This window comes from Girardinichthys multiradiatus, chromosome 1 (genome assembly GCF_021462225.1).
Source record: "Girardinichthys multiradiatus isolate DD_20200921_A chromosome 1, DD_fGirMul_XY1, whole genome shotgun sequence".
In the NCBI taxonomy this organism is placed as follows: domain Eukaryota; kingdom Metazoa; phylum Chordata; class Actinopteri; order Cyprinodontiformes; family Goodeidae; genus Girardinichthys; species Girardinichthys multiradiatus.
The window spans coordinates 47211022-47222280 of NC_061794.1; the positions used below are offsets into that span (position 1 = coordinate 47211022).

An 11259-nucleotide genomic window follows, 5' to 3' on the forward strand; every position below is an offset into this window, starting at 1 on the left:
CTTCTGTGCTTGAGATGCCAAATGAGGTGCTTGTTTTTTCAACCAAAATTTGTCTTTAAACAATCTTAAGTCGACATTTCAACAGTGGGCTTTATAAGTTTACACAGCCAACACCCATTTTTATTACCTGTCATTCATCTGCTTGCTGTCCCAATATTTGATCATGTGTTCATAGACAATACACACAAACAAACTAACGGTATATAAGGCCGGTGTTTCCATCTCTACGACACCCTGTGACCAGAAACTGCTACTGGAACAGACTCTTCAACTGATAATCAAAACAAGGTTAAGTTGGACGTCTTGTTGTTCATCATGTTTCATGTTTGGATTCAGTTTATTTGCTGTATTTGGTAACATTCCTGCAGCACAAATTATAGTTCTGTGATTAAACTCTGAACACTGATCTTTCTGAACAATTCTTTCCAAAGATGGCTTCAGGTCTTTTCCTCACTCTGCTTCTTGGTCTGAGCTGTGGACTCTGGACTGGAGCTGATGTAAGTATGCAAAAGGGCTTCAAAAGATTATTTATATGACTATTTTCTGAGAATTGCCTTTTGAGTATATGGAAGACCACCTGCAAATAAATTAGCTGACTGAGATAGCTTAGATGGAGCAATCTGAACCACCAGTGCTACCAGTTGGTAGAAGTTCACTGAGGACACTTGTGTTGTTGGGAATTCTGTTCTAATATTTTGGGGTTTTCCATCCACAGGCGGGAGGTCCACTGAGAGGTATGTGCTTCTTTTATTTTGGGAGTTTATAAAACCTACAGGACTGCGTTGGCAATATGGGAAGTTCTTTAAAAAGATAAAAAACCTTTACATAGCTCAGATGTAATAGTTGGTCCATCCATTAAAGGTACAGAACTATTTTCAATTCAGTATTAAAATCTATTAATAAATTGTTTATATAATAAATGTTGTAACAGAAGGAAATAAGAACAGTAATTATGTTGAATAGCATATAATTATTTCCAACAGTAGGTGTTTTGTTGCACAAAAATGCTAATAAATGGGAACATAAAATAACCCTGAAACAATTTTAATCAAATTATTTTTGTTTTTTAAACCAAAACACTGAAGAAAAGAGACCCGAATTCATAGAATCATCTAAAATAATCCAAGGTAGATGTAGCTTTAAAGAAAGGATCTGACAATATCTGAATGAAGACAAGGAGCTGAATATGGTAAAGATGATTACTGGATGCAAACCAGGTGAGTGTTTAATTGGGTGCAGCTGTGTGGAAAGCAGGAGCTGGAGATGAACGAGAAGATTGCCAGAAGGATGAGAGAACATGAATACAGAAGGAACCACATGCATAAGGAAAACTAGAACTAACAGGACATGACTAAACACCACAGTAACCAGAAGGGCAAAATATAAAAAAGTATTAAAAGTAAAAATAACATCACAGAAAACTGACCATAAAATCCTTCAACTCATGACAACAAAAGTATATTTATTTTACAATGAATAATTTATATTTCCTTGTGTTTTTCAAATGACACAACCAGTCCCACATTAAGCAGCAAGGTCACAGTGGTTTTTATAGAAGGTGGTTAGAAATGCTGAGAAGACATAAAACGACTTCATCAGAATCAAGAGATGTGTCAGTTTGAAGGTTTCACCTAATTTGACTGAATTTTATGGAATTAATTTAACATTAATTAAAGGATCATTTCACAATTACTAACTGATAATTATAATTAGCTTTGTCATTGCCTGTGATGTAAATTGTGATAGATTTTGAACTTTGATTAACCGTTGTTTCAAAGTGTTTGATGCAGCCAAGCTTCTGGACTGTTTGGCTGTTAAAATGATGCTGAAGATCAGTTGCATGGGTTTACCTTCTCACTTCACACGTTTTCCAGCTGCTAACTGTGTCTGCCCTGCTGGTTGGACTTGGTACGAAGGTCGCTGTTTCCAGTTTGTGAACGCTGAAAAGAGTTGGTCTGATGCTGAGGTACAGCAGCTGTGATGGTCACAGCAGATTCTTTTATTCAGAAGAGTTTTAATTTAATGATGTCAGGACATACATTTTATCTTTAACAGAGTTACAAAATCTGACTTTATTTAAACATAAAAAGGCATACAAGTGTAAAGTACAGTTTCATCTTTTTAGACACTGAAATTGGGCTGCAGCAACTGTCTCTCTGCAAACAGTAAGGTTTAAACCACTGTTGTGTTCCAGCGTCACTGCAACTTTCTGGAAGGAAATCTGGCCTCCTTTCACAGTACAAATGAGTACGAGTTCATCAGAGGTGTGATCTACAAAGCAACTGGACGACACACAACAAGCTGGGCTGGAGGCCATGATGGAGTACAGGTGAGAATTTAATATATAGAAATCTGTGTCTGTTGAGCTGCCGAGAATATTTTCATGATTACAAATAAAATAAAAAATAATAATAAGACTTATTTCTGTTTTATTTGCATTATTCCGGTTTTGATTCAGTTTCAGTTCGATTAAGCTCATCCATATGGTGTAAATTCACCAAAAAAGTAATGTTAACGCTCTTTCCAAGACAGGCAGGTCTAATATCTAGAAATACACTGACTTTTTAGATACACCTTGATAGTACCTGGTTGGACCTCCTGCTCCCTTTCAGAACCTGTATTATTCTTCATGTTGTAGCTTCAACAAGGCACTAAAACGTTTCTCAGAGATTTGGGTCCATATTGACCTGATCCATCATGCTGAGAAAGCATGTGGTGGCAGTGGAGTGAAATGACTCTTTTAACAGAAAAATACCCCACCAGGACCAGAATAACCATCTTACCAATTGTCTACTGTAAAAATGATCCAAACAAATTTCACGTTTTCTACAGAGGGTGACAGAGGTTTTGGTTGGTTCTGTGTGCTCCGCTTGCACAGGAACTTAAATTTGAAATGTTTTTTCAGGATGGTGTCTGGATGTGGAGTGATGGTTCCAAGTTTGTCTTTCGTTCCTGGGGCCCCAATGAACCAAACAGTCAGGGTGGAGACGAAGACTGTATGGACATCAACCTAAAAGGTACGCATTACTGACAGCCAAAGATGCTTTTACAGTTTCCATATATAGTCAAATAATTAGGTTTAACTGTATGTTTTTATAAAAGATCTTCATCACACCTGCTGCTTAAATAACTTTCTGTGTTAAAGTCTTGCTATGCAGTCAGTATTTGTCTCTTTACAGGAACTAATTATGTGAACGATGAGAAGTGTACCATGAAGCTTCCCTTCATCTGTGCCAGACTCCCCTAACTTTGCTCTTCTTGTGCCTAAATATCTGACATGACCATGTGGCTTTCCCGCTGGTGATGTCACTTCCACCAGGAAGTCTCGATGACATCACTGCTCCAACATTAAATTAATGGGATTTCTCATAATTTAATCATATTAATCACTTTAATAAAGCTTTTTCTTTCTCAGCAGTCTGCTTCTTTCATTTGATTCCATCTTTTGAATATTCAGTAAGTTAAGTTTGAGACGCCATTAATGAATGAACTGAAACGAGCTCTAAATCTCAGCTGTAACTTAAACATGTCAGATTTTCAGTGAAGAACATATTAATAAAATAAAACATTTAAAATTATAATTTTCAGCTTCCATAAATTCTGAACCTCTTGTTTTTAACAAAATCACTGGTGCTACAAATATTGCTCCTAATGATCCCAAATCAAGATATCTCAGTAACATTTTTTAAACTTAGACTTTATGTTTATTAAGCTGATCAGGGTTTCTAGGAACTGCTAAGTAAACCTTGACTATCTATTTCTGTGGTGTATAAATATGATGTAACACAGAGGCTCAGTTCTTTTAGCTACCGACTGAGATATCTTGGGGGTCACCCAGTCTCCATGACAACCATAGTGAGCAAAGGTTAAGTCCTTACTCACCTCCCATAAAAGTTAAACTTTTTCTAACTGTACAGACACGAACTTTTATATTAAGGATTCAAGGATTTTTATCACCATACCAGCTCACATCTACATGTTATGGTACGAAATTTGGACTCAGATCCCAGTTAAGAAGATAAATATAAATGCAGTTGTAGTCCCATAATAACAGTCATTTGCATCCATTGAAATTCAACTAAGCAATCACTGAGTTGTAACTAAGGAAGATGAGTCACTGGTGTAAAAACAGCTTTTGTTCTAATTTTTAAGAAACTAGTAATATTTTCCTTTCACTGGTAAATCTAAAAATCTATGAAAAGGAGAAGAAAGGAAGAAATGAAATCCACATTTAGGTAAAAATAAGGAGCATGGGAAAGCAACACACATAAGCAAAGATTTTGCAGGGGCATGGTGGACTCGTGAGGGTGCCAATATTTAAGTATGATCATGTGTGCAAAGAATTAGACTGTCAACACTGACGAAGGTGCCATTGTCCTTGAAAAAGAGATGGAAGTTTTATCAAATGGCCATAAAGTTCAGTTCACAGATGAGGGGGGTTTGCTGGGGCAGAGCGTCGTGTTTACAGAACATCCAGGAGAAACGTTTGGATAAGAAGCCTGTGAAGAAAGGTGATTTAAGTGACTTTGAACGTGGCATGGTTGTTGGTGCCAGATGGGCTGGTCTGAGTATGTCAGAAACTGCTGATCTACTGGGATTTTCACGCACTACCATCTCTAGGGTTTACAGAGAATGGTCAGAAAAAGAGAAAATATCCAGTGAGCGGCAGTTCTGTGGGTGAAAATGCCTTGTTGATGCCAGAGGTCAGAGGAGAATGGTCAGACTGGTTCCAGCTGAAAGGCAACAGTATCTCAAATAACCACTCGTTACAACCAAAGCATGCAGAAGAGCATCTCTGAACGCACAACACGTCGAACCGTGAGGCGGATGGGCTACAGCAGCAGAAGACCACACCGGGTGCCACTCCTGTCAGCTAAGAACAGGAAACTGAGGCTACAATTCACACAGACTCACCAAAATTGGACAATAGAAGATTGGAAAAACGTTGCCTGGTCTGATGAGTCTCGATTTCTGGTCCAACATTCGGATGGTCGGGTCAGAATGTGGCGTCAACATCATGAAAGCATGGATCCATCCTGCCTTGTATCAACGGTTCAGGATGGTGGTGGTGGTGTAATGGTGTGTTTTCCCTTATCCAGTCATTGTTGACTGGGTTGTCCAGTTGGACAATTTCCAGCCCAATGACCATGTTGTCCACAAACCTAGCATACATCATCTCTTCCATCATCTCTCCCTTTCACTTGCCTCCGTCCACACCCCCTAAGGCCTCCATTTCCTCTGAAAACTCCTTTCATTCTACCCCTCTACCTACTTACTGGTCCTGCATAAAATATGTCATCTTCAGCATAGAAGGTATCAGTGGGGGGTTGGTTTTTCTTTCCACTGACCACCTTTTCTGCATGCATTGTCCAGTTCTGCCAACTGGTAACCGAGCAGGTGGGTATATCAATATTATGTTTAGTGACCCAGTTAAGAATCTCAGGTAAAGCATTTGCCTGGAGGGCATTTGTTAACTGTTGTTTATTGGTGACTGTCATCAGCAGTATCATTGAGGCCATCCAGTTTAATTGCCTGGTATTTTTGTTACTGGGGAGCTGGTTATTAAATTTGGGGATCTTTCTCTCATAGTGTGAACTCGAAAAAAAAACTGATGGTGAATATGGTGATGCCTCTTCAGTTATTTGTCCCACTGGCGCTGAGGATTCAGGCACCATCGCAGCTGCAGCAGCAGGCTGGAGCTGTGGCTGCCTGCCTCTTCCCCTCACTACACCAGCGTCATTATCTTCTTCTCTGGCAACTGCTTTATAAAACCTCCTTGCTCTTTTTATCGTTCCCTGCCTTTCTTTTATGAGCTTCAGCAAGCCAAAATTAATTTTTTATTTTTTTAAGTTTGACTGGGTTTTTTCCTTTTCTTAAGTTTGTCTTTGTGTTGCAATCTCTGTACCAAATGGGTCCAAGCAGGAACCGAAAAATGTCCTTTAAATTCATAATTTTACTGTATTTGGATCTTTTGAGTGCATAAACTTTGCATCTCCTTCTAACGAGGGCTGCTTCCGGACGCAGTTCCCCATTTTAAGAGTTTTTTAAAATTTTATTTAAATTTTTTTATTAAGATTTAATTTTTTATTAATTAAAAACTATTGTTAAGAACTGAGTTCTACTTCTATTAATCTATATTAGCACTATTTGATTCTCTTTCCTTTATTATATATGCTTTTATCCTATTTACTCTAGTTTATTATTATTCAGACTTCTGCTCTTTTTTATTTTATTTTTTTAATATATATATATAACAGAGGTGCATTTATTATACATATCTTGTACCATCAAATCAAACAGAATTCCTATGACGGGGCCCCAACATCTCCCGGAAAACAGGCTTCTAGATCAAACATCTAATTTTGATCCGGTTTTCCGCTTTGAGTTCTTCTCTCGGAGAATCCAGGAGTTTTAGACTGAGATTTGAATGCACCTAATATCCTAATCAGAATTCCTTATGACACCTCTCAGCTGTCAATAACTTTATGTTAACACCAGCAAGGTTTCGGGTTGTCTCACTGAGAGTGCCGTATGATTCTGCAGACACACACACACACACACATGCACCAACACACAATCACTTATAGGCCTAAATCACCTAGACTAGGTTTTCCGTTTTTTTTTATGCACTATTTCTTTTTAAACTCTCTGCTTTTGAATCTCCTTAGGGGAAATTATGAGGACCTTCTAAACTCAAAAACTCCTATTCATTTTTATTTTTAATATACTTAGTTGGTTCCGTCTTACCTGTGCGTTCGTTCACACTATCTGTTGAAACGCGTTGATCCATCCTCCTGGTGCTCCTCGGTCGATTCGGCGGTTACCAACACAGAATTCACTGTGCAGGATTTTTGTTCTCCAGACGTTCTGGAGGCTGCGCAGACTGGAACCCCACATGCACCGCTGGGCCCCGGGCAGCAGATTTCTAGCGCTCCGGCTCGAAGGACCAAATAAATGTTAAAAGCTGATAATTACAGATCAGTGCAAAATAAGACACAAATGAACCAAGTAAGTTTGACTTCCAAGGTGGAGACAGTCCTCTGCAGAACAACAACTTCCTTCTCACAGAGAGAAAATCCTTGCACCAGCCTTTTATTTACAACTCACATTCCAACAAGTAAAAAGCGGGAATCGGTTCAGCCAATTCTTACAGAGATTTCAACATAAAAAGTAGTCATTCCCATATATGGTATAAGCTTGTCATGTCCAGAGAGTGATCCACTCCAGACCACATTCTTTAACTTCCCATAAACTCTTTTTCACACAATCATAGAAATCATCTTAACTAGAGTAGAACTTCAAACATAAATCTAGTTTAAACTAAACAATGATAACTTATATACATTTTTCCAATGACAGCGCTTCTGCCCTCACAGAATAACAGCAAATTCTGTGACCCGTCAAGATTCTGACCCAGACTGAACATTTGTGCATTAAGCTTTAATGAAGTCAAAACAGAACCTTTCATTCAGGTCATGTAGATGTGGGATTAGAGGCAGTTTGGTGACCAGTCCAGGCAAATAATGGAGACATTGTTAACAGAGAAGCGATGGATTCATCTGACCATCAGGCGTGTTGCTCAGATATGAACCAAAGAATCAGAACAAAAATCAACTTCAAACAGCAACAGTTACATGCAAGCTAAAATCAGTCAGTCAGTCATTTTCTACCGCTTATTTCATAGTGGGTCACAGGGGAGCTGGTGCCTATCTCCAGCAGTCTATGGGCGAGAGGCAGGGTACACCCTGGACAGGTCAACAGTCTGTCACAAGGCAACACACAAACAACCATGCACACACTCATTCATACACCTAAGGGCAATTTAGAGTGACCAATTAACCTAACAGGCATGTCTTTGGACTGTGGGAGGAAGCCGGAGTACCTGGTGAGAACCCACGCATGCACGGGGAGAACATGCAAACTCCATGCAGAAAGACCCCCGGCTGGGAATCGAACCCAGGACCTTCTTGCTGCAAAGCAACAGTGCTACCAACTGCGCCACTGTGCCGCCCCAAATAAATCAACCACAAATAATAATCATTACAGACGCAGAAGAAGAAGCTAAAGTAGAACAGCTGCACATTTATGGTCATGTTGCTGAAGCAGCACCTGATCCTGCAGAGATGTTGTGTAACTGAATCTAGCAGCATTTTAGTAAAACAGTGAGTAAAGCCAGTTTCTCCCTGTGGTTCCGGAGCTACGTAATGTTGGAGTACAGAGACTCTTCTCCAGCCTAGCAGCCATCAGCCACCCGAGGCTCCGAGTAAACCAGATCCATAAAGACAGAAGATCTGAGCGGGGAGTCCGAGGTACTGATACAGAAACTCACCTGGGCATAGGTTAGTTCCTTCACATCATCTTCAGCCTGGAAAAAGAAAACCAAGAGGTCAGATTGAGCTGCTGCTCGGTTGCTACACTTAAACTACATTTAGCTTCGTGGTCCGAGGACCAGGAGATTCCTGTGTCTGAAAAACACAAAGCAGGAATAAAGTTCCTCAGGAACTTTGTTCTTTGAAATAAGTATTTCAATGTTTCACTGAGGTTATGAAGTACTTTTATTCCTTTAATTATTGGTGCCTTCAGATGTTCAGATGTCAGATGTTCCTGCTACCAGCTCCTCACTATGTTCACCAGAACGATCACCTCTTTTGTCTTCATCCCATTAAACCTCCTAAGAAGCTCTGAGTGCTTGGACCCATCATGCTAACCCCCATCTGTCCATCCAGGTACAGTTGGATAGTTTGAAGGACTTTAGATGTTCTTACTTGAGGTGGTGCTGTAATAGTTTGCTAATTAAGTGATGCTGCATGTTAACAAGGCTGATAATTAGACCACGTAGAACATGGTTTCCAAATACTGTCCTCCTGAGATAGCATGGAGTTAATGAGTGATAGACGATCATACTCTAGAATATCTCATCCAAAACCAACAGCCTCTTCTTCAACATGGACCATGTTGAACTGAGGAGCTCTACAAACACTCTGATAGAGGATATTTGGCCCGAACCAGAACCAAACTCGACCAATTAAAACCCAGTGGCATGAGAGTTCAACTGCTCGTTGTTTTTCTGCTTTAAACTGAATGAATGAGATCTTTTTGCAGGTACGAAGCATGTAGCTTACTGTGTTCTGAGGAGGACCTGCAGTCACCAAGCTGTAGATGCCATTGGCTTCAACTCCTAGTTTACAGAATGAGATTAAACTGTATTCTGTAGAGGTTTCTACATCTTCACTGACTTCAGCCTTCAGGAGAAAATAGGAAATTAATTTCTCTTCATTCCAGAAGGTTTTTGAAAGTTTATTTTGAACTTTGAAGCTCTTGAAACTCACCTCAGTTGTGGAAAGTTTCTTTGTTTTCCTTAAAGGATCTGAAAAACAGACCAGAAGTTTCAGAAACCTGCTTTCAGACCTCCTCAACATCACAACCTTTTCTACAGGTTCTTATGTTTCCTTCAGTGTTGAACAAACTGACAAACCTTTATTTAATAACCCATTTAAACCAGTTTTCACGTCCACTGAAGATCTACTCTATGGTCCAAGCAAACCGTAACATGACAGTGAAGGAACCAAATGGTCCCAAAACCCCTGGAGTCTTAAAGTAGCCCAACCAAAAAGGACAGGGGACACAGTGGATGACATTCTTGTCCATATTAATAAAATACATGAAGACCAGTTGGACAAACTCCATTCACCCTCGAACATCTTTCCAAGAATACAGAGCAGGATCAGTGCTCCACAATCTGCAGAGGAACCACAGTCCTGGTGGCAATGTTCCAGACCTCTATTTACTGTTGCACAGCTTAGTAGCATCCAGAGCTGTAGCATCTCAGCAGATTTCTGCTCCACACTTGGATCCCTGCTGCTTTGGTGTAGTTTAAGTACCTCAGGTAGGTCAACATCTATAAGGAACCATTCATCCATCCAGGCTTCTCGACCTCTTCTTTCAGGACAGGCAGTAGGAGAACCTTCTACTGACTGCCTCCTAATTTTAAAGCTTCATTGGATATGTGCACACATATATTTATCTTTGCTAAAACCCCTGAAGGAAGATCTTATGTTGGACTGAAATGCTGAAGAAAAATTTGCAGTTATTTAGGTCACCACTGCAGGTTTCATTCACAATTTATGTTGTTTGTACCTTTATCATGTTTCTCTGATCTGTTTCTACGGAAGACCAGCAGGCCTGCAGTTAACAGGATGATGAAGGCCAGAGACAGAAATTACAGCAACATTACAACTTTACTGTGAATTTGCACAAAATGCATCCAAACATAATCTATATGTAAAAACAGTCTTAGCAAACCAACCCAGGATCTGTCAGACTGTGTGGTGAAAATGTGAAGAAAATATTTATCTCTGTTTCTTACAGGCAAACATCCAATAAATCCTTAAAAATACTAATCAGCATCAAACTGAGCGTCATTCTGATAAGTGGAGGTAAAACTCATCAGATGTAGTGATTGGATGGACCTGAAGATACTCCTGGATCACAGCTGAATAATCAGTGATCGGTGATGAACCTGAAGGTGTGTGACTTGCTGAACTGGAGCTGAAACTCTGACGGGATGTTCCTGAAAAAAACACAAGTTACTTTTTATATTGTGTTTATGGGATCAGTATTTTTGGTCACATATAATTAATAAGAAGATGAAGTTCTGATAATTATTAGAGAGAAATAAAGATTAGATTTCTCTCACCATGTGTGAAACTTGCTGAACTGGAGCTGAAACTGGGCATGGTGGTTGTTGTGGTGGCGGTCGATTGGTCGACTGCTGAGAAAAGCTGAGTTTAAGCTCTGAAGAAACAGATTTTAAATGATCTCATAGTTGATTAAAAAGGTTTTCATCTATAAATCACAATTATCAAACTGAGGTGTCATATTGTACATTAAAATAAACCAAGAATTTCATAAAATACATTTAAATTATATACAGTCCCTTGCAAAAGTATTCAGCCCCCTTGAACTTTTCAACCTCCTGCCACATTTCAGGCTTCAAACATAAAGATATAAAATTCAAATTTTTTGTGAAGAATCAACAACAAGTGGGACACAATTATGAAGTAGAATAAAATTTATTGGATGAGTCAAACTTTTTTAACAAATAAAAAACTGAAAAGTGGGGCGTGTAATATTATTCAGCCCCTTTACTTTCAGTGCAGCAAACTGACTCCAGAAGTTCAGTGAGGATCTCTGAATGATCCAATGTTGTCCCAAATGACTGATGATGATAAATAGAATCCACCTGTGTGTAATCAAGTC

At 39.3% G+C, this 11259-nt stretch overlaps 1 protein-coding gene across 1 annotated transcript; it reads left to right on the forward strand.

Moving 5' to 3' along the window:
* Positions 1-215: 215 nt before the first annotated feature.
* On the forward strand, positions 216-3417 carry LOC124874270 (galactose-specific lectin nattectin-like). Its single transcript, XM_047375559.1, has 7 exons — positions 216-288; positions 432-497; positions 716-734; positions 1875-1966; positions 2195-2329; positions 2906-3017; positions 3180-3417. Exons 2-7 carry the CDS (start codon positions 432-434, stop codon positions 3245-3247), a joined length of 492 nt encoding a protein of 163 aa, XP_047231515.1. The 5' UTR covers positions 216-288; the 3' UTR covers positions 3248-3417.
* The last annotated feature ends 7842 nt before the right edge of the window (positions 3418-11259 follow it).

Coding starts and splice junctions, on each gene's coding strand:
- LOC124874270 (XM_047375559.1), top strand. CDS start 432: ATGGCTTCAGGTCTTTTCCTCACTCTGCTTCTTGGTCTGAGCTGTGGA. Junction 1,967..2,194: donor AGAGTTGGTCTGATGCTGAG/GTACAGCAGCTG, acceptor GTTGTGTTCCAG/CGTCACTGCAACTTTCTGGA. Junction 3,018..3,179: donor TATGGACATCAACCTAAAAG/GTACGCATTACT, acceptor GTCTCTTTACAG/GAACTAATTATGTGAACGAT.